The sequence below is a fragment of the Haliotis cracherodii genome, unplaced genomic scaffold (genome assembly GCF_022045235.1).
Source record: "Haliotis cracherodii isolate W230 unplaced genomic scaffold, xgHalCrac1.p SCAF_37, whole genome shotgun sequence".
In the NCBI taxonomy this organism is placed as follows: Eukaryota; Metazoa; Mollusca; class Gastropoda; order Lepetellida; family Haliotidae; genus Haliotis; species Haliotis cracherodii.
The window spans coordinates 729,815-755,498 of NW_027266294.1; the positions used below are offsets into that span (position 1 = coordinate 729,815).

The following is a 25,684-nucleotide window of genomic DNA, read 5'->3' on the forward strand; positions in this document are numbered from 1 at the left end:
TATCACGAAAATATAATCGGAGTAACGAGAAAAAATAAGAAAATAATTAAAATAACAAGACATTTCAACTTAAAAATTATCATAATGCTACCAAAGTCGCACCATTAGGTTTCCGTACATTGGATCTCACTGCAAACGATGTAAGAATTTCACTTATACTTTTATACAGAAGACATCAATTTGAGGCTGGGATGCACAATGGACAGATGCATCTGCCTTCAGTGCAATACCAGGTGTTACACAGGTATTACGAAATACACGATGAAAACATGGACCTGGAGCTTCCCAGGAGGGTACCAGACAACATGATGAGGGAAGAGGAGGAAGGGGGGGCAGAGGAGGAGGAGAAAGAAGAGGAGGAAGAGGGGGCAGAGGAGGAGGAGGAAAAGGAGGAGGAAGAGGAGGAGGAGAAAGAGGAGGAGGAAAAGGATCAGGAGAAAGAGGAGGAGGGGAAAGAGGCGGAGGAGGAGAGCATAGCAGCCGGCGCCATACCTGCTCTTGCTGAGTGCTTCCCTGTGTCCAGTGATGTAGGAGAAGAAGAGGATGCTACATCCGGGGCTTCTCCTGAAGACCACTCATCGTACACTCGCCTTCTCCGGGATGTGTTTGTTGATGACCCGACAACAGTTGTGACATATCTGTCACCAAGGCAGGACTCCCAATAAGTACTCATTTTACAGAATACTTCCACTTCAACTCGCCAGCCCTTGAAACATGTATACATGTGACCTCTGCCATTAGATGCTTTACAACTATTGAGAATAAAGTTTCTTCATTGGATCGGTGTTTCTGGTGAACATAAATGTAGCTACAAATGCGCTTTCAATGAAGATTGCAAAGAGCGTTACATGACTCTTCCTCAAAAGTTCTTTCCTCAACATTCAAGTCCTTAATCCTTCTGACTTTATCATAAACATGTGTTTCTGACAGAACCACTATCAGATGGGGATGATACCAGGTGTACACGGAAAGGTGGGCGTGTCCTGCCCCACCCGTGGTACCAGTCACGCATCTGTACAAAGTGGGCACATGTCTTATGAGGGAGATATTATTGTGGAGACGAATATCGCCCCTCCAACTCTGTCAGAATATAAATATACATGTATGTTCAGTTTAATGTATACTGAATTACATTAACAAATTACAGTTACATCCGACCGCAAACATTAAATTGAATGCTTCATTGTTTACTTCAGATTTGTGAAGTTAACCTGTAAAGTTGTGCAAATAAACGTGAGGCACTCTTGCTTAAACCAGGATTGTTCAAGATAACATTGTATATACTTGTTTTATGTCAAGACACGTGTAGTGATTGTCTTAGGTAATTGATGACAAACTGTCAAGATTACATTGTATATACATGTTTTATGTCAAGATATATGTAGTGATTGTCCTAGGGACATGATGACAAACTGTCAAGATTACATTATATATACCTGTTTTATGCCAAGACATATGTAGTTATTGTCTTAGGTATTTGATGACAAACTGACAAGATTACATTGTATGTACCTGTTTTCTGTCAAGACATGTTGGGCTATTGTCTTAGGTACTTGATGACAAACTGTCAAGATTACATTGTATGTACCTGTTTTATTTCAAGACAGATGTGATTATTAACTTGGGTACTTGATGACAAACTGTCAAGATTGCATTGTTTATACCTCCTAATGTCAAGACATATGTACGTATTGCCTTGGGTACTTGCATTGCTTGTTGATGGCTACATGTTCTTACAAATGAATATGTCTTCTGTGTATATATACTGAACAACAAAAGTTCCTGTGACATTGAATAAGATTTAATGCAAAGTTATGTTTTTTACCAAATCTGAAACAATTTCGGTTTGCAACAGATAACAGACTCCTGTAAGTGTTCAAATGGTTTAATTTGCCATACTAACTACAGAAAATGCGTGATTTCATAAAAAAAAATGAACATGCCAAAATGTTTGCGATGCAAGCACCACATCTTCGTCTCATGGAATGGACCAGGCGTCGCACAAGTCCTGTAGAATATCAGCCCATATCTGCTGGAGCATGTTTCGAAGTTCCTGGAGTGTCTGTGGAACACGTGGTTGACGTCGAAGGCGCCGATCCATCTCATCCCACATGTGCTCGATTGGTGAGAGATCAGGGGAGCGAGTCGGCCAGGGGCTGACATTCACGTGTTTTGTTGAAGAGAATCATGAACAAGTCGAGCAATATGAGGCCGGGCGTTGTCATGTTGAAAGGTAATGCCTGGGCCATGACGACGTAAAAACGGTAGAACAACAGGGCCGATGATCTCGTCGCGGTAGCGCTGTCCATTGAGATTTCCCTCTACCACTATCAAACGGGTCCTCTGTCTTGCTGTAATCCCATCCCCATCCCATAACGCTGCCGCCCCCGAACCGATCTTCTTCCATGACACAATGATTGAAGTAACGTTCAGCTCGACGTCGGTACACTCGAATCCGTCCATCGCTGTGGCTGAGGTGAAAACGAGACTTGTCAGTGAATAGAACTTGTCCCCACTGCATGGCCGTCCAGCGTAGACGTTGTCTGCAACACTGAACACGTGCTTGACGGTGGTTTCCTGTCAAAATGGGACGTCTGGCGGGTCTTCTGGCATCAATCCCTGCACATCTGAGTCGACGACGTACGGTTTGTGAAGATATTCGTCAAAGGCCAGGGATGCTTCTTGCAGTCACTGTTACTGGCTGAAATCGATTTCGTAGATGTGTTGTTTGAATCCAGTTGACTTGTTGATTATTGGTTACGCGTGGCCTTCCACTCCGAAGATGGTCGCTGACTGCATTCGTCTGTTGCCAACGTTGCCATAAACACCGAATGGTATTTCTGTGGACGTTAAATTGTCTTGTGACAACACGTTGACTCGATCCTGCTTCAAGCATACCAATGGCTCGCAGACGCTCATTTTCGGACAGGCGTTGCATTTCGTAATGTTGAATAATTGCGAAATTTTGTTGTGTTTTGGAGTGGTTGTTGTCAGCACGATGCTAAACAAGACATATGGAATCCCGTTAACGCACATGTTTTTATACCCATTCTTGGGTAGTGAATTGCATGGGGCTTGCATAAAAGTAAACTTTTGCATGGAACGAATGCTTTTTATAGCAGTTGAGTTCTTGTGATTTGATTCCATACATGTACTACAATATTGAAAACCAAACTATACTTGTTTGAAAAATACACTGAAATATTTGTGTATAGGAACTTTTGTTGTTGAGTATATTTGATTACAGCTCATCTGACTTTTGAATATATAACGTCTCCCAACACTGGTTTATGAGTCCATCTCAAAGTGGCAACATATCAAGAAGTGAAACCAAGGGTTAATGTATTTCTGTATGAGCCAAACATTGGGTCGCAATGGAAGCATGAAAAAGATAATATCTTTCATAGATGATACCAAAGGAACAAAAAAACACACTCTGATCTATTGCTGAAACATCCGCCTATAGAAATACATACCTTGAATGAAATGCACGACTGTCATTTGAGTGTCGACTTCGACAAACAGCGTAATGAACATAGAAGATGAGATGAACGTTGTTGTTGTTGTTTGTTGTTTAACGCCGCACTCAACAATATTCACGCTATATGACGGCGGTCTGTAAATAATCCAGTATGGACCAGACAATACCGTAATTGACATCATGAGCAACGATCCTCACAATTGGGATAGGATGACAAACATCAACCAAGTCAACGAACCTGACAACCCGATCCCGTTAGTCGCCTGTTACGTCAAGCATAGTCGCCTTTTACGGCAAGCATGGGTTGCTGAAGACCTATTCTAGATTCTGAAGAATCTTCACGGGTCTAGATGAACGTAGATGGTGAGATGATAAGATGAACATAGATGGTGAGATGAACATAGATGATAAGATGAACACAGATGGTGAGATGAACATAGATGGTGAGATGAACATAGATGATAAGATGAACACAGATGGTGAGATGAACATAGATGTGAGATGAACATAGATGGTGAGATGAACATAGATGATAGGATGAACATGGATAGTGAGATGAACATAGATGATAGGATGAACATGGATAGTGAGATGAACATGCATGATGAGATGAACATAGATGGTGAGATGAACATAGATGGTGAGATGAACATAGATGGTGAGATGAACACAGATGGTGAGATGAACATAGATGTGAGATGAACATAGATGGTGAGATGAACATAGATGATAGGATGAACATGGATAGTGAGATGAACATGCATGATGAGATGAACATAGATGGTGAGATGAACATAGATGGTGAGATGAACATAGATTTGAGATGAACATAGATGGTGAGATGAACATAGATGATAGGATGAACATGGATGGTGAGATGAACATGCATGGTGAGATGAACATAGATGGTGAGATGAACATAGATGGTGAGATGAACATAGATGGTGAGATGAACATGTATGGTGAGATGAACATGTATGGTGAGATGAACATAGATGGTGAGATGAACATAGATGGTGAGATGAACACAGATGGTGAGATGAACATAGATGTGAGATGAACATAGATGGTGAGATGAACATAGATGATAAGATGAACATAGATGTGAGATGAACATAGATGATAAGATGAACATAGATGGTGAGATGAACATGTATGGTGAGATGAACATAGATGGTGAGATGAACATAGATGGTGAGATGAACACAGATGGTGAGATGAACATAGATGTGAGATGAACATAGATGGTGAGATGAACATAGATGATAGGATGAACATGGATAGTGAGATGAACATGCATGGTGAGATGAACATAGATGGTGAGATGAACATAGATGGTGAGATGAACATAGATTTGAGATGAACATAGATGGTGAGATGAACATAGATGATAGGATGAACATGGATGGTGAGATGAACATGCATGGTGAGATGAACATAGATGGTGAGATGAACATAGATGGTGAGATGAACACAGATGGTGAGATGAACATGGATAGTGAGATGAACATAGATGGTGAGATGAACATAGATGATAGGATGAACATGGATAGTGAGATGAACATGCATGGTGAGATGAACATAGATGGTGAGATGAACATAGATGGTGAGATGAACATAGATTTGAGATGAACATAGATGGTGAGATGAACATAGATGATAGGATGAACATGGATGGTGAGATGAACATGCATGGTGAGATGAACATAGATGGTGAGATGAACATAGATGGTGAGATGAACAGAAATGGTGAGATGAACAGAAATGGTGATATGGACATAGGTGTTGAGTTTGATACTTTTATTTTTTATTATCTGCTTGACCCCTAAAAAATGAGCTGTGACATTCGATCCAGGGTGTATTAAGGTTACACTAGCCCCACCCCAACAGCCAAGATACTATTTGAATGAAAAATAGAATTTAAGAAACTAATCATAAAATGAGCGCTCGGTAAAACTCTGCCTACTTTATCAACTAACTGGTCAAACATACAACCAGTACTACCTGTTCTACTGCATTCCTGTGTGACAGATACCCACGTTGTATACAGCTGCACAATTCAGTCATAGCCACGCCAACTCGCGTCATGGTTAAGTGGAGACGAGATAGACCGTCGTGTAGTTGCTCACTACGCTGTCGTGTGTCACTGTGTTGGTGCGGTAAGTCATTTCAAATCATTTACGTTGGTAGTTTCTGAACAAAATGGAGAAATATTTTCGCAATGTAACACAAGCTAAAAATTTAAGATGAGAAATGGCACGCCTACGTTAATCAATGCTTTTGGCGGAAGTTTCTGAGGAATATGGAAAGGGCCTTGTCGCTTTTAGTGACTGTAATGCAATGTCAGTTAGTACATATAGATGTTAAGTATGATTGTCTACACATAATGCGTCTCAGTGGTTGTTGTTCCTTTTGACACACGCTTATCCATGGTGAGAGAGGCATCATGTAACTAAAAGCGTTATGAGGCATAGCATATTAGTGTTCGACAGTCAGGGCACACTCGTTATGATATGGCTGAAATATTGCCGATATGACGTTTAATTTTATTTCACGCACTCACTCGGGGCACTGTGGTATGCATGAGTGCATATATTGAATTCAGTCACTTTCATCAAGAATTCAAGACACATGTTTCCAAGTATTTACGTGTCCATTACTTGAATGATTTGTCTACTTTCTATCCGAATATTTTACACAAAATAGAAACTAATGATTTATTAGTAAAATAACAATAAGTGGGTGGAATTTATAATGATATTGATTTTGCAGGATCTTTTGAGGGGATAAGCAGCCATGCTTGGATCGATGCTTGTCACAGTTTGTGAGTACCTATTCACACATGACATAGCTACAAAGTTACTGTATTTATACTATGAGTTAACGTTAGTTAAATATGAAAAGTTCTGATCTGAGAACGGGGTGGCTAAGTGGAGAAGGCGAGATCAGACTGACAAATTCACACGTCATACATCGGTTAGCCTGAACCTAGCCCTAACCCTAACCCTATCTGGTGTCTTGGTTCATCGCGTATCAGTCTACACTGACATCATTTGTAAGGTAGTTTATTTTGAAGAACCCATCAAAGCCTCTTTCTATGCGTGGTATTACATCGACTTCCAGTAAAGGACGTCACTGACATCTGTTGTTGCTGTTGTTGAAGGCCTATTCTTGAAAGGTGAATAAAGACATATGAATAGGTATCGAGGTAAAGTCATTGTCACCGACACTCTCTGGTGTTAGTGCGCTTCCTTTTCTTAAGTGACCCATCTAATTGAATAGTAAGCACAAGTCGTGAGTATAGGATAAAAGTGATCATAAATAACGATTGTTCATGGTAGGGAATTCTCAGGGGTTATCACAGGATGCAGGAAGCTGAAGTCAGTGTTCATGTCAGGTCCTATTATGCAGTCTCGAGAAATCGTCACAAAGTGTCCTTCATTCGCTAAGGAGACGACTCAGCTTCGGGTAGAATAGCTGTGTATCATGTCACGTTCACGCTTGCACTACTGCTAGGTGGTTTTTGTTACGCGTCGAATTCCAAATATTAACAATATGTGACTCCAGAAATCTGTACATAAGAGAACCTGGTGTGAAACCAAGAAACAAGCAGCAAGTGGAATACAATCAACAAATGTATTACAAAATGAACTAGGTTTACAAATCAACACGAATTACTGCACAGAAATTACAAGGGCAGTACACAAGAGAGTGGTAGTACAATAGTCAATGGCAGTATATACCATGACGGCAGTGGTCAGTATCAGATACAGGAAACTACGTTTATAATAAACACGCTTATACCGAACTGACGGATATAACGAACTGTTTTGGGGTCCCATTTGCTGTATATAGACTGTATATGTGCCTATAACGAACTACGGTTATAATGAACTAAAATAAGTGATCCTTTTTATTTCATTATAACCCTAGTTTACTGTACAAAAATACAGTGGTGATAGCAAAAGTCAATGATACTAATTGCTGAGTGCAGTGTTATACAATACACAGACACAATCATATTATTTCTGTGGTGGATCTCCTCTAGCACGTGCATGTGTATACAATGTAGCCTTACTCTCGGCATTAAGCAGACATGTAATATTATATTTGTATTTTTCAGTTGCTGCAGTACATGGTGTCCGAGTATGTGACTTTGGCAAATATGGACAAAACTGTGACCTACCCTGTTCTGAAGACTGTGGCCTATTCCTAGAGACAAACCTTCGACCTTGTCACAAAGATACTGGGAAGTGTTTACAAGGGTGTGTTCGTGGTCGGCATGGTGACCACTGTGATCAACTTTGTAGTCAGAACTGCATCAACACCACGTGCAATCAAGGCAACGGGGGATGTACCATCGGATGTATAGATGGATACATTGGATATTTCTGCAACACAACAGGTAGACAGATACAGTTCTTTTCACAGGCTACAACCTATATTTAGTTGTATTGAATTTGCATCTGACGTGCTAACATCAGATTAAACAAAAAAAGTTATATATTTGTTCATATATACACTTTTGAGTGGAATGAGTCCAATCCAACAAGTTACAAGTTCGCAGTTCAATCTACATTTTGAAAGCACAATTTCGCGAGTTAATAGTTGTTTGTCCCAGAACATGTATGTCATAATGAACTCTGCACAAATATTCACCAGCGTAACACATAGCGTATTGCGTGACACCATGCCTTCAGAAAACCAAATATGAAGTTGTATGTTCGTGCAGGCCTGTGGGTGACAAACCCATTGGAGATAACTGGTATCAAACATATGTTTGAGATTGAATTCTAGATCCGTGATTGCCTACTCAACCCTTGGTGATAACCTTAGGTCTAATTATGAAGGACAAGTTTCCTGATTGCATTTCATTGATACGTTACTCATGCTTTGGTCGAATTTATCTACGTAGGTATCGAAACTCGACGGTTTTAGAGTTCTTCACATGTTCTTTGGTCTTGTCAGGTTTACATTTTTTTACACACCTGTGGGTGAGAGACCCATTTGAGATAACTGGTATCAAACATATGTGTGAGATCGAATTCCAGGCCCGTGATTGGCTACTCCATGGTGATGACCTGAGGTCAGATAATGACGGACTACTTTCCTGAGTTTAAGTCATTTAAAAGTTACTCGTGCTTCAGTCGAATGTTCACCTACGTCTGTATTGAACAGCAGGACCGTGTAATTAATAATAAAAATAAAGAAACTCGTCCTCGTCTGCGAGTTTGTTTGTTATTATTATCAGTTACATTATCTGCTGTTATGTCAACATTATCGTTTTTTCAGAGTGTAAACCCCCTGGATGCCACAGCGACACATATGTCCCTTCTCTTTAACCCTCACTTCGAAATCGAATAAAATTCAAAATACATCACGCAGGATAAAACACTTCACAGTTTTGAATTCCCCCTTCTGTTTATCATTTACTGTCATTTTAGGCAATTCAAAATTACTGAAAGTGACTTCTGAAAATTAGGTACATTGTAAATCTCGCAAAATCACAATTCACAGCGTTATATAAATATTTACTGAGTGTTTAGAAATCTATATATCGGATATTTACAAGAATAATTAAAGTAGAAAAAGAGCATATTAGCGATCACGGGTATCAAATCACTAATGATAATTCTGAAACGTCGCTGATAATACCGTTTAGAATGTTTTGGAAAATACGCATATACGAACGCCGAAGTGTACGTTCCGCCATATTGGATTGTGTTTACAAAATGCCGGTTATGAGACGCCTATTCGATCAGGTATATTTCAAACTCAGCTGCTATACATGCATCCCTGAATTCCTCATACATTTTCGAAACAATGGATAAATGGTCTTTGTCACCAATGCAATTTATCTAGATGAAATCATGATAAATAAATGAGGTAAGGAAACGAAAACTGTGCTCGAAAAACTGTACTTGCTGCAATGTAAAGAAAGCAAAATTCAGATTTTACAACTGTGTAGCATTTTTAGATATACTTTCGTCTAATTGTTGCATACACTGGCTCGATCACGCGTTTGAGAATATTCAGGGGAAGAGTATCGTTGCACTAATAATGGAATTCCAAATATATCCATTACAATGATGTGGTAAATTCAACAGAAACGGTAAAAGTTTCCGTCCTGTGTGACGCCATGACTGACGCTAAATCACGCACGCAGATGACGGTAGTTATCTGCATTTCCGACTAATTCTCTTTGTTACATTGGAAAAAATGGTAAACAAATAACAGTGCGCAGATTGCCTGAATGTTTCTGATTACTTACGTGAAACATTTATGTGTATACGATCCTTCAATCAACGAAAAACTTCCACTGGAAATCCCGCGTACTGTTGTCAGTGAACGCGCCATTTTGTAAAAGTCGGTCACCGGTAGTGATGTCATACGGAAGTAAACATTGTTGTACTTATTTGGTAATTTCTTTGAGGTGTAAACTTTCAACTTGGCACCCAGCGTGTTCTTTGTTTTTGTCTAGTTTGCATTTTCATCATCGCCTTGAATATCCACAGATATGACGGAAACCTTTTTGTGCAGGGTCACATTATGTATGAGTAGTAAGCAGCACATAGGATGACGTCACTTATGACAGTGGTGTTATGTATTAATGCGCTACTACATTCATGAGAATAGACAAAATTCATCGGTTCGATGCTAAAAAGGTGCGATTTAATGGTGTGTAAGAAACAGACTACTGCACTTGTGCCTGTCAGATATCATTGATCTTAAAACTCGTTTTTACAAAGCGCATCTAACGAGCGGAAGCGAGTAAGATACGTTTTGAAACAACGAGTTGTAAGATTAATGGTATCTGACAGACACTCGTGTAGTAATCTCTATATCATCATTGCCTTGATAATCCACAGACATGGCGGAAGTTTTTATTGCTGAGGGTCACACTAGGTATGGGTAGTAAACAGTAAGCCAGATGACGTCACAAATGGCCGTTGCATTATGTTTTTATGCGCCAGTGTGATCATGAAATAAACCAATTGTGAATTGATTCGATGCTAAAATTGTATGATTTTAGATTGTGTGAGAAACACATTATTGCACACCTGCCTGTAAGATACCACTTATCTTACAACTCGTTGTTTCAAAACGTATGTAACTCGTTTTCGTTGTGTAAGATAAATGATATCTGGCAGACATTCGTCTAGTAAAGTCTTTTGGTAACTTCTCCACTGTTCACTCGCCTAGTAATCTCTTTGTATCATATTTTAGGCAGCAATGTCTTCTTTTTGCGTTTGTGTTTGTGTTTGATATAAATAGCTCGTATGTCATATGCCTGGCAACCTTTCGTAGAATGACATACCCGTATGTTCTTTGGGGATTCATTCTCTGTATTGATATATCTTCTTTGTTCATGAACATTGTGTGAGTGAGTGAAACTACCGGGAGAGCAAGGTATGCTTCCACTGTTCGCGAAAACTTCATTTCATCACCATTGTCAGTGACCTGTTTGTATCTGTCATGACTGTTTTACCTTATAAGGGCCATGGAATCGGTTTGGGGCAGATATCCGCGAATGCAAATAACGTCCTGAGTATGCCATTTAATTACTTGTTGTCTTGCAGATCCCACAGTACAAAATAGCATAGTATGTGACATGGGCAAGTATGGACAAAACTGCGACCGACCCTGTTCTGAAGACTGTGGCCTATTCCTAGAGACAAAAATTCGACCTTGTCACAAAGATACTGGGAAGTGTTTACAAGGGTGTGTTCGTGGTCGGCATGGTGACCACTGTGATCAACTTTGTAGTCAGAACTGCATCAAGACCACATGCAATCAACGCAACGGGGGATGTACCATCGGGTGTACAGATGGATACATTGGATATTTCTGTAACATAACAACAGGTACACAGATACAGTTGTTTTCACAGACTATAACATATATTTAGTTGTATTGAATTTACATCTTAAGTTCTAACATCAGAATACACAAATGAAGTAATATTGTATGTTAATATGTACACCTGTGAGGGTAATGGTTGAAATAAGTCCCATCTGTTAGGAGTGGGCAGTTCAATCTACATTTTGACGGCAAATTCGAGTTAATCGTTATTTATCTCAGATATCAGGACATGTATAACATAAAGAACTCTGCACAAATATTTACCACCCAAACATATTGCGTATTTCAAGACACTACGCTTTCAGTAAACCAAATATGGAGTTTGTTTGTACCTGCCTGTGGGTGAGAAACCCAATTAATGACGGACTACTTTCCTAGTTAAATTTTATTGATACGTTTCTCGTTCTTCAGTCGAATTCATGTACGTCTGTATCGAAACTAGTCTTAGGTTTTAGAGTGTTAATACATGTTCTTTCGTCATGTCTAGTTTGCATTATCATCATCGCCTTGATAATCCACAGATATGGCGGAACATTATATCGTGCATAGTCACACTCGGTGTGGTCGTAAGCAGTAAGCCAGATGACATCACAAATGACCGTTGTGTTATGTATTTATGCGCCAACGTGATCGTGAAATAAATAAAATATGAATAGATTCGATGCTAAAATTGTTTGATTTAGGAGAGTGTGAGAAACAGATTACTGCACTCGTGTCTGTTAGATACCACTTTTCTCACAATTCGTTGTTTCAAAAGGTATTCTAACTCATTTTCGCACGATAGATACCTGTTGAAACAATTCTTTGTAAGATAAATGATATCTGACAGACATTCGTCTGGTAACGTATTTTGGTATCTTCCCCCGAGTTCACTCGCCCCGTAATCTCTTTGCATCATATTTTAGGCACCATTGTCGTTTATTTAATGTATTTCTAGTTATTAGCTCGCATGTCATATGCCAGGAAAGTTGTTGCAGAATTACATATCCTGATGTCCTTTAGATATTCATTCTCTGTATTAATTTAACTTCTTTGCTCATGAACATTGTGTGAGTGAATGAAACTACCGGGAGAGCAAGGTATGCTTCCACTGTTCATGACAACTTCATTTCATCACCATTGTCATTAACCTGTTTTTATCTGTCACAACTGTTGTACCTCTTAAGAGCCATTGAATCGGTTGGGGCAGATATTCGCGAATGATTATTATCTGGCGTTGATGTTTTTTATTTTATGTCAGCCATCACGTTCAACAATCAGACAACTGTTAATCAGAAGGGATGCATTGGTTTAAAGGCTAATGGTTGTCCTCATTAAGTTCAGTCATAATTGTAATTATGTGAAAGCAAATAACGTCCTGAGTATGCCATTTAATTACTTGTTGTCTTGCAGATCCCACAGTACAAAATAGCATAGTATGTGACATGGGCAAGTATGGACAAAACTGCGACCGACCCTGTTCTGAAGACTGTGGCCTATTCCTAGAGACAAAAATTCGACCTTGTCACAAAGATACTGGGAAGTGTTTACAAGGGTGTGTTCGTGGTCGGCATGGTGACCACTGTGATCAACTTTGTAGTCAGAACTGCATCAAGACCACATGCAATCAACGCAACGGGGGATGTACCATCGGGTGTACAGATGGATACATTGGATATTTCTGTAACATAACAACAGGTACACAGATACAGTTGTTTTCACAGACTATAACATATATTTAGTTGTATTGAATTTACATCTTAAGTTCTAACATCAGAATACACAAATGAAGTAATATTGTATGTTAATATGTACACCTGTGAGGGTAATGGTTGAAATAAGTCCCATCTGTTAGGAGTGGGCAGTTCAATCTACATTTTGACGGCAAATTCGAGTTAATCGTTATTTATCTCAGATATCAGGACATGTATAACATAAAGAACTCTGCACAAATATTTACCACCCAAACATATTGCGTATTTCAAGACACTACGCTTTCAGTAAACCAAATATGGAGTTTGTTTGTACCTGCCTGTGGGTGAGAAACCCAATTAATGACGGACTACTTTCCTAGTTAAATTTTATTGATACGTTTCTCGTTCTTCAGTCGAATTCATGTACGTCTGTATCGAAACTAGTCTTAGGTTTTAGAGTGTTAATACATGTTCTTTCGTCATGTCTAGTTTGCATTATCATCATCGCCTTGATAATCCACAGATATGGCGGAACATTATATCGTGCATAGTCACACTCGGTGTGGGTCGTAAGCAGTAAGCCAGATGACATCACAAATGACCGTTGTGTTATGTATTTATGCGCCAACGTGATCGTGAAATAAATAAAATATGAATAGATTCGATGCTAAAATTGTTTGATTTAGGAGAGTGTGAGAAACAGATTACTGCACTCGTGTCTGTTAGATACCACTTTTCTCACAATTCGTTGTTTCAAAAGGTATTCTAACTCATTTTCGCACGATAGATACCTGTTGAAACAATTCTTTGTAAGATAAATGATATCTGACAGACATTCGTCTGGTAACGTATTTTGGTATCTTCCCCCGAGTTCACTCGCCCCGTAATCTCTTAGCATCATATTTTAGGCACCATTGTCGTTTATTTAATGTATTTCTAGTTATTAGCTCGCATGTCATATGCCAGGAAAGTTGTTGCAGAATTACATATCCTGATGTCCTTTAGATATTCATTCTCTGTATTAATTTAACTTCTTTGCTCATGAACATTGTGTGAGTGAATGAAACTACCGGGAGAGCAAGGTATGCTTCCATTGTTCATGACAACTTCATTTCATCACCATTGTCATTAACCTGTTTTTATCTGTCACAACTGTTGTACCTCTTAAGAGCCATTGAATCGGTTGGGGCAGATATTCGCGAATGATTATTATCTGGCGTTGATGTTTTTTATTTTATGTCAGCCATCACGTTCAACAATCAGACAACTGTTAATCAGAAGGGATGCATTGGTTTAAAGGCTAATGGTTGTCCTCATTAAGTTCAGTCATAATTGTAATTATGTGAAAGCAAATAACGTCCTGAGTATGCCATTTAATTACTTGTTGTCTTGCAGATCCCACAGTACAAAATAGCATAGTATGTGACATGGGCAAGTATGGACAAAACTGCGACCGACCCTGTTCTGAAGACTGTGGCCTATTCCTAGAGACAAAAATTCGACCTTGTCACAAAGATACTGGGAAGTGTTTAAAAGGGTGTGTTCGTGGTCGGCATGGTGACCACTGTGATCAACTTTGTAGTCAGAACTGCATCAAGACCACGTGCAACCAAGCCAACGGGGGATGTACCATCGGGTGTACAGATGGATACATTGGATATTTCTGTAACATAACAACAGGTAGACAGTTTTATACACAGACTATAGCAAATATTTAGTTTATTGAATTTGCCTCGAATGTGCTAAAATCAGAACAAAGAAATACAGTAATATTTTATGCCTATATGATTCAAGTTTAGTTCTCAGTTAACACTTCACTTAGACATCGAAGTTCTCAAGGAACTCTACACTTAGAGAGAAAATTTGCATTAGATAATCATTGTTCATCCCAGATATCAGGACATGTATGTCATAACGTACTCTGTACAGATATTCACAAACATCTTGCCTATTGTATGATGTGGTGTAGGATTGCGTCATATTTTAGCCAGGGTTAAAGTGTCATATGTCAGGCAACTTGACGCAAACTTACATACCCTTAAGTCCCTTGGGTATATGCCACCGTGAGAGACGGGCATGCCCACCTGCATACCTGTTCGGGAAGACTTGGATTCATCCAAGATTTTCAGTGACCCGTTTATACATGTTCATCCATGTGTGTAAGGCCTATGGAATCGGTTTCGGCAGATATTCGAGATATTATTTATATATGATTTGAAGTTTCTGCCAGCCACACTGGATCCAGCAGTCAGAAAACTATAATCAGGAACGTTGCAGAGATTCAAAGCGAATGTTTGTCCTAATTAACCTCAATAAAGTATTATACCGTAGGATGTATGTATTTCTGTAACAAAACAATTGCAGGTACAATACCACAAGTTCAGAAGTGTACGAGTTTACAAGGGCAATGAATTCATCTTGAGAAGACTGTATGTGCATCCAATCGACTGATCCCACATTTTTCAATATATATATAGTTCATACTTTAAAGTTTACACTGTTTCTTTCATGCTGATTGTCTGATGGGGGAATCGCGTGATCTGATATTTTGAGTTCAAACACCGGTGAATGGACAGAAAAGTTCACACGATGTGAACAATTTTGTTTTGAAATTGAGCGTGTGAACTTTTGACAGAACTACTTTCCGGGGTTTCCACAAATTCTCGATCGGTGTTTACGATTAACTCGTTTTTCTATTTTCTTTTTAATCCCTGCATTTATCATCAGTATAATTAATTTAGTATTTTTGCCTGGTCTTGTAACATTTCATCTGACTTATTCATAAAGAAATACGTTGGTGTTTGATGTCGTCTAGCTGCTACATGAAATAAAATGGATTGTCCTTACTGTGATGTGGATATGGAATGGCTATCTATCAATACTAATGACGCAAGTGAAGAAAATGAATTCTGTAAAATTACTAAGGTCAACAAATATATTTATTGAGCAATATTGACTTTCATGCCTTGTTTTCGGAAATGACTGGAATCTAGCACAAAGACAATTACGAATGAAAACAATGTTGTAGACTAGTTCTACCCTGCTCAGATGTGGCCGTCGACACAGCCCCTGATCAATCCCAAACTAAAACCCGATTCACTATCGAATCGGAAAAAAACACCTCAAAGATTTTGAGAAACCAAGACACAGCAAATCTTAAATGAGAAACATCGAATTGAAAGGCTCTGAAAATGTTCAATGGTAAGACAAATAAAACTAATCTAGCTTTAAAAAAAGACATAAAATGTAGAAAAGAAACTTAATTTCTAAAAAAACCCAAAAAATCTTTCCTACCTGTTTTACCGATTGGTCATCGGGGACGAGAAAATACCTGTAGACGGAATTACTATTCTGGTTTCTGGGTTTGCCGACCTTCTCCGTGCATTCTAGGCCAAGAAGCGGCGGCAAATGAGAACGGGGAATAGAAATGAAGCTGGTCATACAGTACGTCCATCTCAGATGACAAGAAACACAAGCCAAGTAAAGTCATACAGCACACGCGACAAATCACAAACTCCAAACATAACACACCCTGACACAAAACACACTAGTTTCAGAGCACTCCGTTCAACCCCACCAGTTCATTCCACATCGTCCGAATTGGTTTGCGATTATCCAAACACAAGCAACACATTCATAAATCAGTGCTAGTGATTTGCTAGTGCCATGGTAGGGTTCATGACAGACACATAAATGATTAATTTGTACAGAAGTAATAATATCTCGAATAATACATTTCCATATTGCCATATTTTGCCTCTTCCATATTAATGAGAAATTAGTTTGATTAATCCCTCAGAGTTATAATACTATTTAAATTGGTTTATAGCCTTGTGATAATTTTGAAATTATATGACAGTAACGAGGTGCAATCAGTACATTATTTTACCGGTTTGGTAAAAGATGAGTGGGGTATTTTATAAAATATTTCTGAACTGAAATTACTATTAAATTGAACGGTATGTTGCAGTACGTTCTTGATATGTGTAACAAGATCAAAGCGAGTCATTAAACCATCATTCAACCATTACAGTGAGGAATACTTGATTCTGATTGGTCAAACTAGATTAACATGTATAATCAGGTGTCTAATTTCAATCAATACTTTACAATTTAGATGCCTTTTCACAAAGAAAACCCCTTGCGTATGGAAATTTGAATCTATTACTCGATGCTAATAACAACGATTGCTGACAAAACCCCACTAAAACTGCTTTCTCCTACAGTGTTTTCACAAGCTGTGTCTGTGTTGCACCGATCCTGACCACAAGTCGCCGGGGACCTATGCTAACCACGAATGAACGCGGGTGTTATTAATCATATCCTACAGTTCGTGTTCCAGCATGTTCGTTTTAGCTCTAGTGAATACACACGTTTCTAAGTGATTTATACACTGTGATTGTCGTCGGTTGTTCATCCCTTGTTAAGACATTCCTCTTCGCAAACTAGTCCTATTCTGTCTGAATGTTACAGGCGATAGGGACATTAGACAGACCAATTAGTCATATTGTGTTTGTTTGTTACAGGTGAGGGGCACTTTAGGCAGACTGATAGTCATATTGTGTTTGTTTGTTACAGGTGAGGGGCACTTTAGGCAGACTGATAGTCATATTGTGTTGTGTTTGTTACAGGTGAGGGGCACTTTAGGCAGACTGATAGTCATATTGTGTTGTGTTTGTTACAGGTGAGGGGCACTTTAGGCAGACTGATAGTCATATTGTGTTGTGTTTGTTACAGGTGAGGGGCACTTTAGGCAGACTGATAGTCATATTGTGTTGTGTTTGTTACAGGTGAGGGGCACTTTAGGCAGACTGATAGTCATATTGTGTTGTGTTTGTTACAGGTGAGGGGCACTTTAGGCAGACTGATAGTCATATTGTGTTTGTTTGTTACAGGTGAGGGACACGTAAGACAGACATAATAAGTCATATTGTGTTATAATATTGTTACATGCGAGGGTCATATTCGACCGTCTAATTAGTTATATTGTGTTTGTGATTTACAGGGGAGGGGCACATTAGACATACTTATTAATCATATGATATTTGCTTGTTACTGCTGAAGGGCACATTAGGCATATTAATAAATCATAAAATGGTTGTTTGTTGCAGGTGGGGGACACATTAGACACAGTATGCACTGGATGTGGATGTTACCTGTTGCGGTCTTAATCTTTTCGACAATGTGTTGCTGGAAGAGGTATGTTTACTTTGTATGGATCGGGTAGTGACCTCAAACTACTTCATTTTGTTCAGTATAACTTATTTTCAAATGATATAATGTTGTACTGGAGTCTACAAGATTTCACTTCTACGAACACATGAATGTTTTTCAGTATTTATTATATAACCATCTTTATCAGTTATAGCAATTGTATACAGTCGTTCATTGATGACAGTCTTAATTCAACACAAGTCATGGTTTTACTGGCAAATGTTAAATGTATTTGTGTGGAGTCACCAGAAGGGTTTGGGAAATACGAGGAAATGTCAAGCAGGTGCCCTGTGTATAAATAACCACATCTCTTTGCAGTCAACGATGTAGAAGAACGTTTGACAAAGGGTTTACGTGGCTAATAAGAAGGTAATTCTCATGAAGACTTGTTCTTTTAAGCATGCGGTAGTATTTTCTCTAAATGATTACTGCTGAAGAGGTGGGGGAGTAAGTTTGATTTAACGCCGCTTTTGGCAGTAGTTCAGTTAAGGCGTGTCAGCTTGATGTGGGAGGAAAGCCCGAAGTGATGCAATTCACAGGCGTTTACCACATAATCAGGGCGATATGGGATTATACGATCCTAGGTTTTCGCCTGGCCTGAGGGAATCGATTCTGGCAGCACAATGGATGCAATTCTGCACAACAGACTGTAGGGTCTACGGCGACTGAGTTAACCGTGTCCCCTTGTTACTGATAAACACATCATTACATTAATTAAATATTACAGTTTACTTACCTCCTCTCTTATTCTTTTTCAGGAATCCAAGGTCTTGTGAGTGATATTTTCCTTTTTTACTTGTCAGGTAGCTTGTCTGGGAATCGAGCAAAGGGAATTCACTATTTCTTAGATTATTTGACTTGAAATTTTCAACAATTTACACTACTATCTCTGACTGCCACGTTATCCACCATTCACTCAAGCCATCCTCTAGGACAGTCAGGTAAATTCAACACAACCAAACAACACATGGATGATAGCATGTCAACACAACCAAACAACACATGGATGATAGTATGTCAACACAACCAAACAACACATGGATGATAGTATGTCAACACAAACAAACAACACATGGATGATAGTATGTCAACACAACCAAACAACACATGGATGATAGTATGTCAACACAACAATAACACATGGATGATAGTATGTCAACACAGCCAAACAACACATGGATGATAGTATGTCAACTCTACCAAACAACACATGGATGATAGTATGTCAACTCTACCAAACAACACATGGATGATAGTATGTCAACACAACAATAACACATGGATGATAGTATGTCAACACAGCCAAACAACACATGGATGATAGTATGTCAACTCTACCAAACAACACATGGATGATAGTATGTCAACTCTACCAAACAACACATGGATGATAGTATGTCAACACAACCAAACAACACATGGATGATAGTATGTCAACACAACCAAACAACACATGGATGATAGTATGTCAACACAACCAAACAACACATGGATGATAGTATGTCAACTCTACCAAACAACACATGGATGATAGTATGTCAACACAACCAAACAACACATGGATGATAGTGTGTCAACACAATCAAACAACACATGCATGATAGTGTGTCAACACAACCAAACAACACATGGATGATAGTATGTCAACACAGCCAAACAACACATGGATGATAGTATGTCAACACAACCAAACAACACATGGATGATACTATGTCAAATTATGAGATTGCAAGACGCTGTTTCATCCTTCAGAGAGGGATATATAAACAATGTAAATTTTCACGAGACCTTCATATTTTGTCACTAATGCGATGTCAGTAATTCATCCATGGAAACTAATTATGGATAACCCTGAATCATGATACTTGATTTCATGGAAAAATCGAGATGTCTTCAACATTTGACTTTTTGCTTTGAATTAAACTATATAACGCAGGTGCTACCTCACAGCCTTGACGAAATAAGACATTGTTATATTATACATTCATATACCGGATTGCAGCCAAGGACACTTAGAACACGTCATATGAATATGGTGTGAACATGTATATCTCAATTAAATATGAAAGAATTTTATTAAAATATACTTAAATGGTGGGAGCATGTGAAAATCTCTTTTGCATCTCCCATGAATAATTTCAGTAAAATATATTATTTCAGTTTGTTCAACCCAGTATTAAGATTGTAATCTTAAATACGTCCATTACAACTATACTAAAATGACGACCCAAGTCAACTTTACCATTTAAAAAAAAAAGGAATTTGAACACACATGGTGCAAACGCAGCGATGGTCTCTGCAGACAGTGATACACATCTACAGCACGTCTTTTCTAGAAGTGTGAACAAGTGAAAAACACGTGCCACTTGGGCAGTCGACACAACACATGCAATAAGGGTTTTTGGCAATACAGACGGAATGTCAGACACTGATAAAGGGCAACCACAGAAATGCCACGACTGACATCCGATCAACGCGTGCGGACCCTTGGTAGATGCTTGCTGACATTGGCACCATCAGCGACGAATGCCTTAGGGCATATGGTAAGTCGACAGACAGTGGCCAGGCGACTCAGGGCTGGAGGAAGTAGGAGTTATTGACAGTGCATCATGGACGAGATTGAGATGAGCCCGGACAGTACGTCATTGGCAGCGACGTGACTGGTGGGGGGTCGTCTTCACTGACATCAGACATTATGACAAAGATGGGAACCTCAAGGTCCCTTTGCGACCACACATACATCGGACATTATGACCAAGACAGGCACCACAAGGTCCCTCTTGCAACCACACATACATCAGACATTATGACCAAGACAGGCACCACAAGGTCCCTCTTGCAACCACACATACATCAGACATTATGACCAAGACAGGCACCACAAGGTCCCTCTTGCAACCACACATACATCAGACATTATGACCAAGACAGGCACCACAATGTCCCTCTTGCAACCACACATACATCAGTCATTCTGACCAAGACAGGCACCACAAGGACCCTCTTGCAACCACACATACATCAGTCATTATGACCAAGACAGGTGCCCCAAGGTCCCTATTGCAACCACACATAAAAACATTATGTCCGAGACACGCACCCCAATGTCACCCCAACTACACATACATTGGATATTTAAACCAAGACAGGCACCCCAAGACAATTGGTTGAAATAAAGATATGAATTTAGAAAAGTTGACTCTCATATGTGATTATTCGGTGAGTACGTTACGAATTACATTAGGGAATACATAAATTATTTTTTATATACACCCTAAAACAACTCCAACACGGTGGCATAATCTGACAAAGCAAATAGGGAACGTCTAAGGTTGCTGTTACCAAGTTTGTTTCTAATATTTAGGCGGCGTCGCCGTCAACTATGCCGACATGTATGGATCCTGGAAGGGGCTTTGTGGCGTTCTCGCGTTGTTTTACTTTACTTACTTGTTGTAAGTAAGTAAAGTGTTCTAGTCTCCCCTTTTCCTAAATTTTTCATCTGAGCATGTGTAGTACAAGTGTAGAAATGGTTATCCTATGGGGGGGGGGGGGGGGGGGGGGGGGGGGGATAGTTTCTTTCGACATTCATTCAGAAATCGATATTGTCGGACACATTTTCAGAAACCATCGTGTTTTCACGGTAAGAAACACACTCTTTGCATTTCTGTGTCATTCTATTCCGGTCTCCAACAACTTTTCAAACTGATGGGACACGGTTGGTCCAGTTAGGGTAGGCGGAGTTGCGTCCCCAAGTTGTAACAGAAAACTATGATCGTGGGTTCGAATCCCAGCACCATATACATACTCTCCTTCAGGTTTTCCTCCCACATCAACCTGACACGCATTTATCACTGATCATTTAAAAAAAAAAAGCAGTAACTAATATAGGCGAGACAATGCGACATTGCATCTCTACGTCAGCGGCTGAGTAAATAGCACGTATCTCGACATCCTTGCGGTTTAATCTTCCGTTTCTGATTATATTAATGTCTGGCGCTTCATATATTAGTGTGACGGCTGGATGGCTGGTATGTCAGACTGTAGTAAATATAAGACTTACAATATATCACTCCACACCTCATTAATTATGGATGGTAGGACTGTAGTATAACTGAAAACTGCATTAATCTTAGAGTGGCGACTGTGTGGATAGTAAGTATGTAGTATAACTGAAAACAGCATTAATCTTAGAGTGGCGACTGTGTGGATAGTAAGAATGTAGTATAACTTAAAACTGCATTAATCTTAGAGTGGCGACTGTGTGGATAGTAAGTATGTAGTATAACTGAAAACTGCATTAATCTTAGAGTGGCGACTGTGTGGATAGTAAGTCTGTAGTATAACTGAAAACTGCATTAATCTTAGAGTGGCGACTGTGTGGATAGTAAGTATGTAGTATAAGTAAAAACTGCATTAATCTTAGAGCGGCGACTGTGTGGATAGTAAGTCTGTAGTATAACTGAAAACTGCATTAATCTTAGAGCGACGACAGTGTGGATAGTAAGTATGTAGTATAAATAACTGAAAACTGCATTAATCTTAGAGTGGCGACTGTGTGTATAGTAAGTATGTAGTATAACAGAAAACTGCATTAATCTTAGAGTGGCGACTGTGTGGATAGTAAGCATGTAGTATAACTAAAAACTGCATTAATCTTAGAGTGGCGACTGTGTGGATAGTAAGTATGTAGTATAACAGAAAACTGCATTAATCTTAGAGCGGCGACTGTGTGGATAGTAAGTATGTAGTATAACTGAAAACTGAATTAATCTTAGAGCGGCGACTGTGTGGATAGTAAGTATGTAGTATAACAGAAAACTGCATTAATCTTAGAGCGGCGACTGTGTGGATAGTAAGTATGTAGTATGAATGAAAACTGCATTAATCTTAGAGTGGCGACTGTTTAAACAGTAAGTCTGTAGTATAACTAAATAATGCATTTATCTTAGAGCGGCGACTGTGTGCATAGTAAGTATGTAGTATAACTAAAAACTGCATTAATCTTAGAGTGGCCACTGTGTGGATAGTAAGTATGTAGTATAACTGAAAACTGCATCAATCTTAGAGTGGCGACTGTGTGGATAGTAAGTATGTAGTATAACTGAAAACTGCAATAATCTTAGAGTGGCGACTGTGCGGACAGTAAGTATGTAGTATGACTGAAAACTGCATTAATCTTAGAGCGGCGACTGTATGGATAGTAAGTATGTAGTATAACTAAATAATGCATTTATCTTAGAGCGGAGACTGTGTGGATAGTAAGTCTGTAGTATAACTGAAAACTACATTTATCTTAGAGTGGTGACTGTGTTAATGGTATGTCTGTGGTATAACTGAAAACTGCATTTATCTTAGAGTGGCGACTGTGTGGATAGTAAGTATGTGGTATAACTAAATAATGCATTTATCTTAGAGCGGAGACTGTGTGGATAGTAAGTATGTAGTATAACTGAAAACTGAATTAATCTTAGAGTGGCTACTGTGTGGATAGTAAGTATGTAGTATAGCTAAAAACTGCATTAATCTTAGAGTGGCAACTGTGTGTATAGTAAGTCTGTGGTATAACTGAAAGCTGCATTTATCTTAGAGTGGCGACTGTGTGGATAGTAAGTATGTAGTATGAATGAAAACTGCATTAATCTTACAGTGGCGACTGTTTAAATAGTAAGTATGTAGTATAACTGAAAACAGCATTTATCTTAGAGTGGCGACTGTGTGGATAGTAAGTATGTAGTATAACTGAAAACTGCATCTATCTTAAAGCGGCAACTGTGTGGATAGTAAGTATGTAGTATAACTAAAAACTGCATTAATCTTAGAGTGGCGACTGTGTGGATAGTAAGTATGTAGTATAACTAAAAACTGCATTTATCTTAGAGCAGCGACTGTGTGGATAGTAAGTCTGTAGTATAACTGAAAACTGCATTAATCTTAGAGTGGCTACTGTGTGGATAGTAAGTATGTAGTATAAGTAAAAACTGCATTAATCTTAGAGCGGCAACTGTGTGGATAGTAAGTATGCAGTATAACTAAAAACTGCATTAATCTTAGAGTTGCGACTGTGTGAATAGTAAGTCTGTAGTATAACTGAAAACTGCATTTATCTTAGAGTGGTGACTGTGTTAATGGTATGTCTGTGGTATAACTGAAAACTGCATTTATCTTAGAGTGGCGACTGTGTGGATAGTAAGTATGTAGTATAACTAAATAATGCATTTATCTTAGAGCGGAGACTGTGTGGATAGTAAGTATGTAGTATAACTGAAAACTGAATTAATCTTAGAGTGGCTACTGTGTGGATAGTAAGTATGTAGTATAGCTAAAAACTGCATTAATCTTAGAGTGGGGACTGTGTGGATAGTAAGTCTGTGGTATAACTGAAAACTGCATTTATCTTAGAGTGGCGACTGTGTGGATAGTAAGTATGTAGTATGAATGAAAACTGCATTAATCTTAGAGTGGCGACTGTTTGAATAGTAAGTCTGTAGTATAACTAAATAATGCATTTATCTTAGAGCGGCGACTGTGTGAATAGTAAGTCTGTAGTATAACTGAAAACTGCATTTATCTTAGAGTGGTGACTGTGTTAATGGTATGTCTGTGGTATAACTGAAAAATGCATTAATCTTAGAGCGGCGACTGTATGGATAGTAAGTATGTAGTATAACTAAATAATGCATTTATCTTAGAGTGGCGACTGTGTGGATGGTAAGTCTGTAGTATATCTGAAAACTGCATTAATCTTAGAGCGGCGACTGTGTGGATAGTAACTGTGTAGTATAACTAAAAACTGCATTAATCTTAGAGTGGCCACTGTGTGGATAGTAAGTATGTAGTATAACTGAAAACTGCATCAATCTTAGAGTGGCGACTCTGTGGATAGTAAGTATGTAGTATAACTGAAAACTGCATTAATCTTAGAGTGGCGACTGTGCGGACAGTAGGTATGTAGTATAACTGAAAACTGCATTAATCTTAGAGCGGCGACTGTATGGATAGTAAGTATGTAGTATAACTAAATAATGCATTTATCTTAGAGCGGAGACTGTGTGGATAGTAAGTATGTAGTATAACTGAAAACTGAATTAATCTTAGAGCGGCTACTGTGTGGATAGTAAGTATGTAGTATAGCTAAAAACTGCATTAATCTTAGAGCGGCGACTGTGTGGATAGTAAGTATGTAGTATAACCAAAAACTGCATTAATCTTAGAGTGGCGACTGTGTTAATGGTATGTCTGTGGTATAACTGAAAACTGCATTGATCTTAGAGTGGCGACTGTGTGGATGGTAAGTCTGTAGTATAACTGAAAACAGCATTTATCTTAGAGTGGCGACTGTGTGGATAGTAAGTATGTAGTATAACTGAAAACTGCATCTATCTTAAAGCGGCGACTGTGTGGATAGTAAGTATGTAGTATAACTAAAAACTGCATTAATCTTAGAGTGGCGAGT

At 38.8% G+C, this 25,684-nt stretch overlaps 2 protein-coding genes across 2 annotated transcripts in view; both read left to right on the top strand.

Moving 5' to 3' along the window:
- Positions 1–191: 191 nt before the first annotated feature.
- Positions 192–665, top strand: LOC139477874 (cyclic nucleotide-gated channel beta-1-like). Its single transcript, XM_071260308.1, has one exon. The coding sequence runs from the start codon at positions 192–194 to the stop codon at positions 663–665; it is 474 nt and encodes a 157-aa protein (XP_071116409.1).
- Positions 666–6,277: 5,612 nt separating this feature from the next.
- Positions 6,278–25,684, top strand: part of LOC139477897 (uncharacterized) — a 37,793-nt gene continuing 18,386 nt past the window's right edge. Inside the window, exons 1-7 of the mRNA XM_071260330.1 lie at positions 6,278–6,305; positions 7,605–7,886; positions 11,062–11,346; positions 12,737–13,021; positions 18,129–18,216; positions 18,550–18,600; positions 18,990–19,003. Of these exons, the coding sequence (XP_071116431.1) occupies positions 6,278–6,305; positions 7,605–7,886; positions 11,062–11,346; positions 12,737–13,021; positions 18,129–18,216; positions 18,550–18,600; positions 18,990–19,003 (1,033 nt within the window). The remainder of the gene's footprint in view (positions 6,306–7,604; positions 7,887–11,061; positions 11,347–12,736; positions 13,022–18,128; positions 18,217–18,549; positions 18,601–18,989; positions 19,004–25,684) is intronic.

Coding starts and splice junctions, on each gene's coding strand:
- LOC139477874 (XM_071260308.1), top strand. CDS start 192: ATGCACAATGGACAGATGCATCTGCCTTCAGTGCAATACCAGGTGTTA.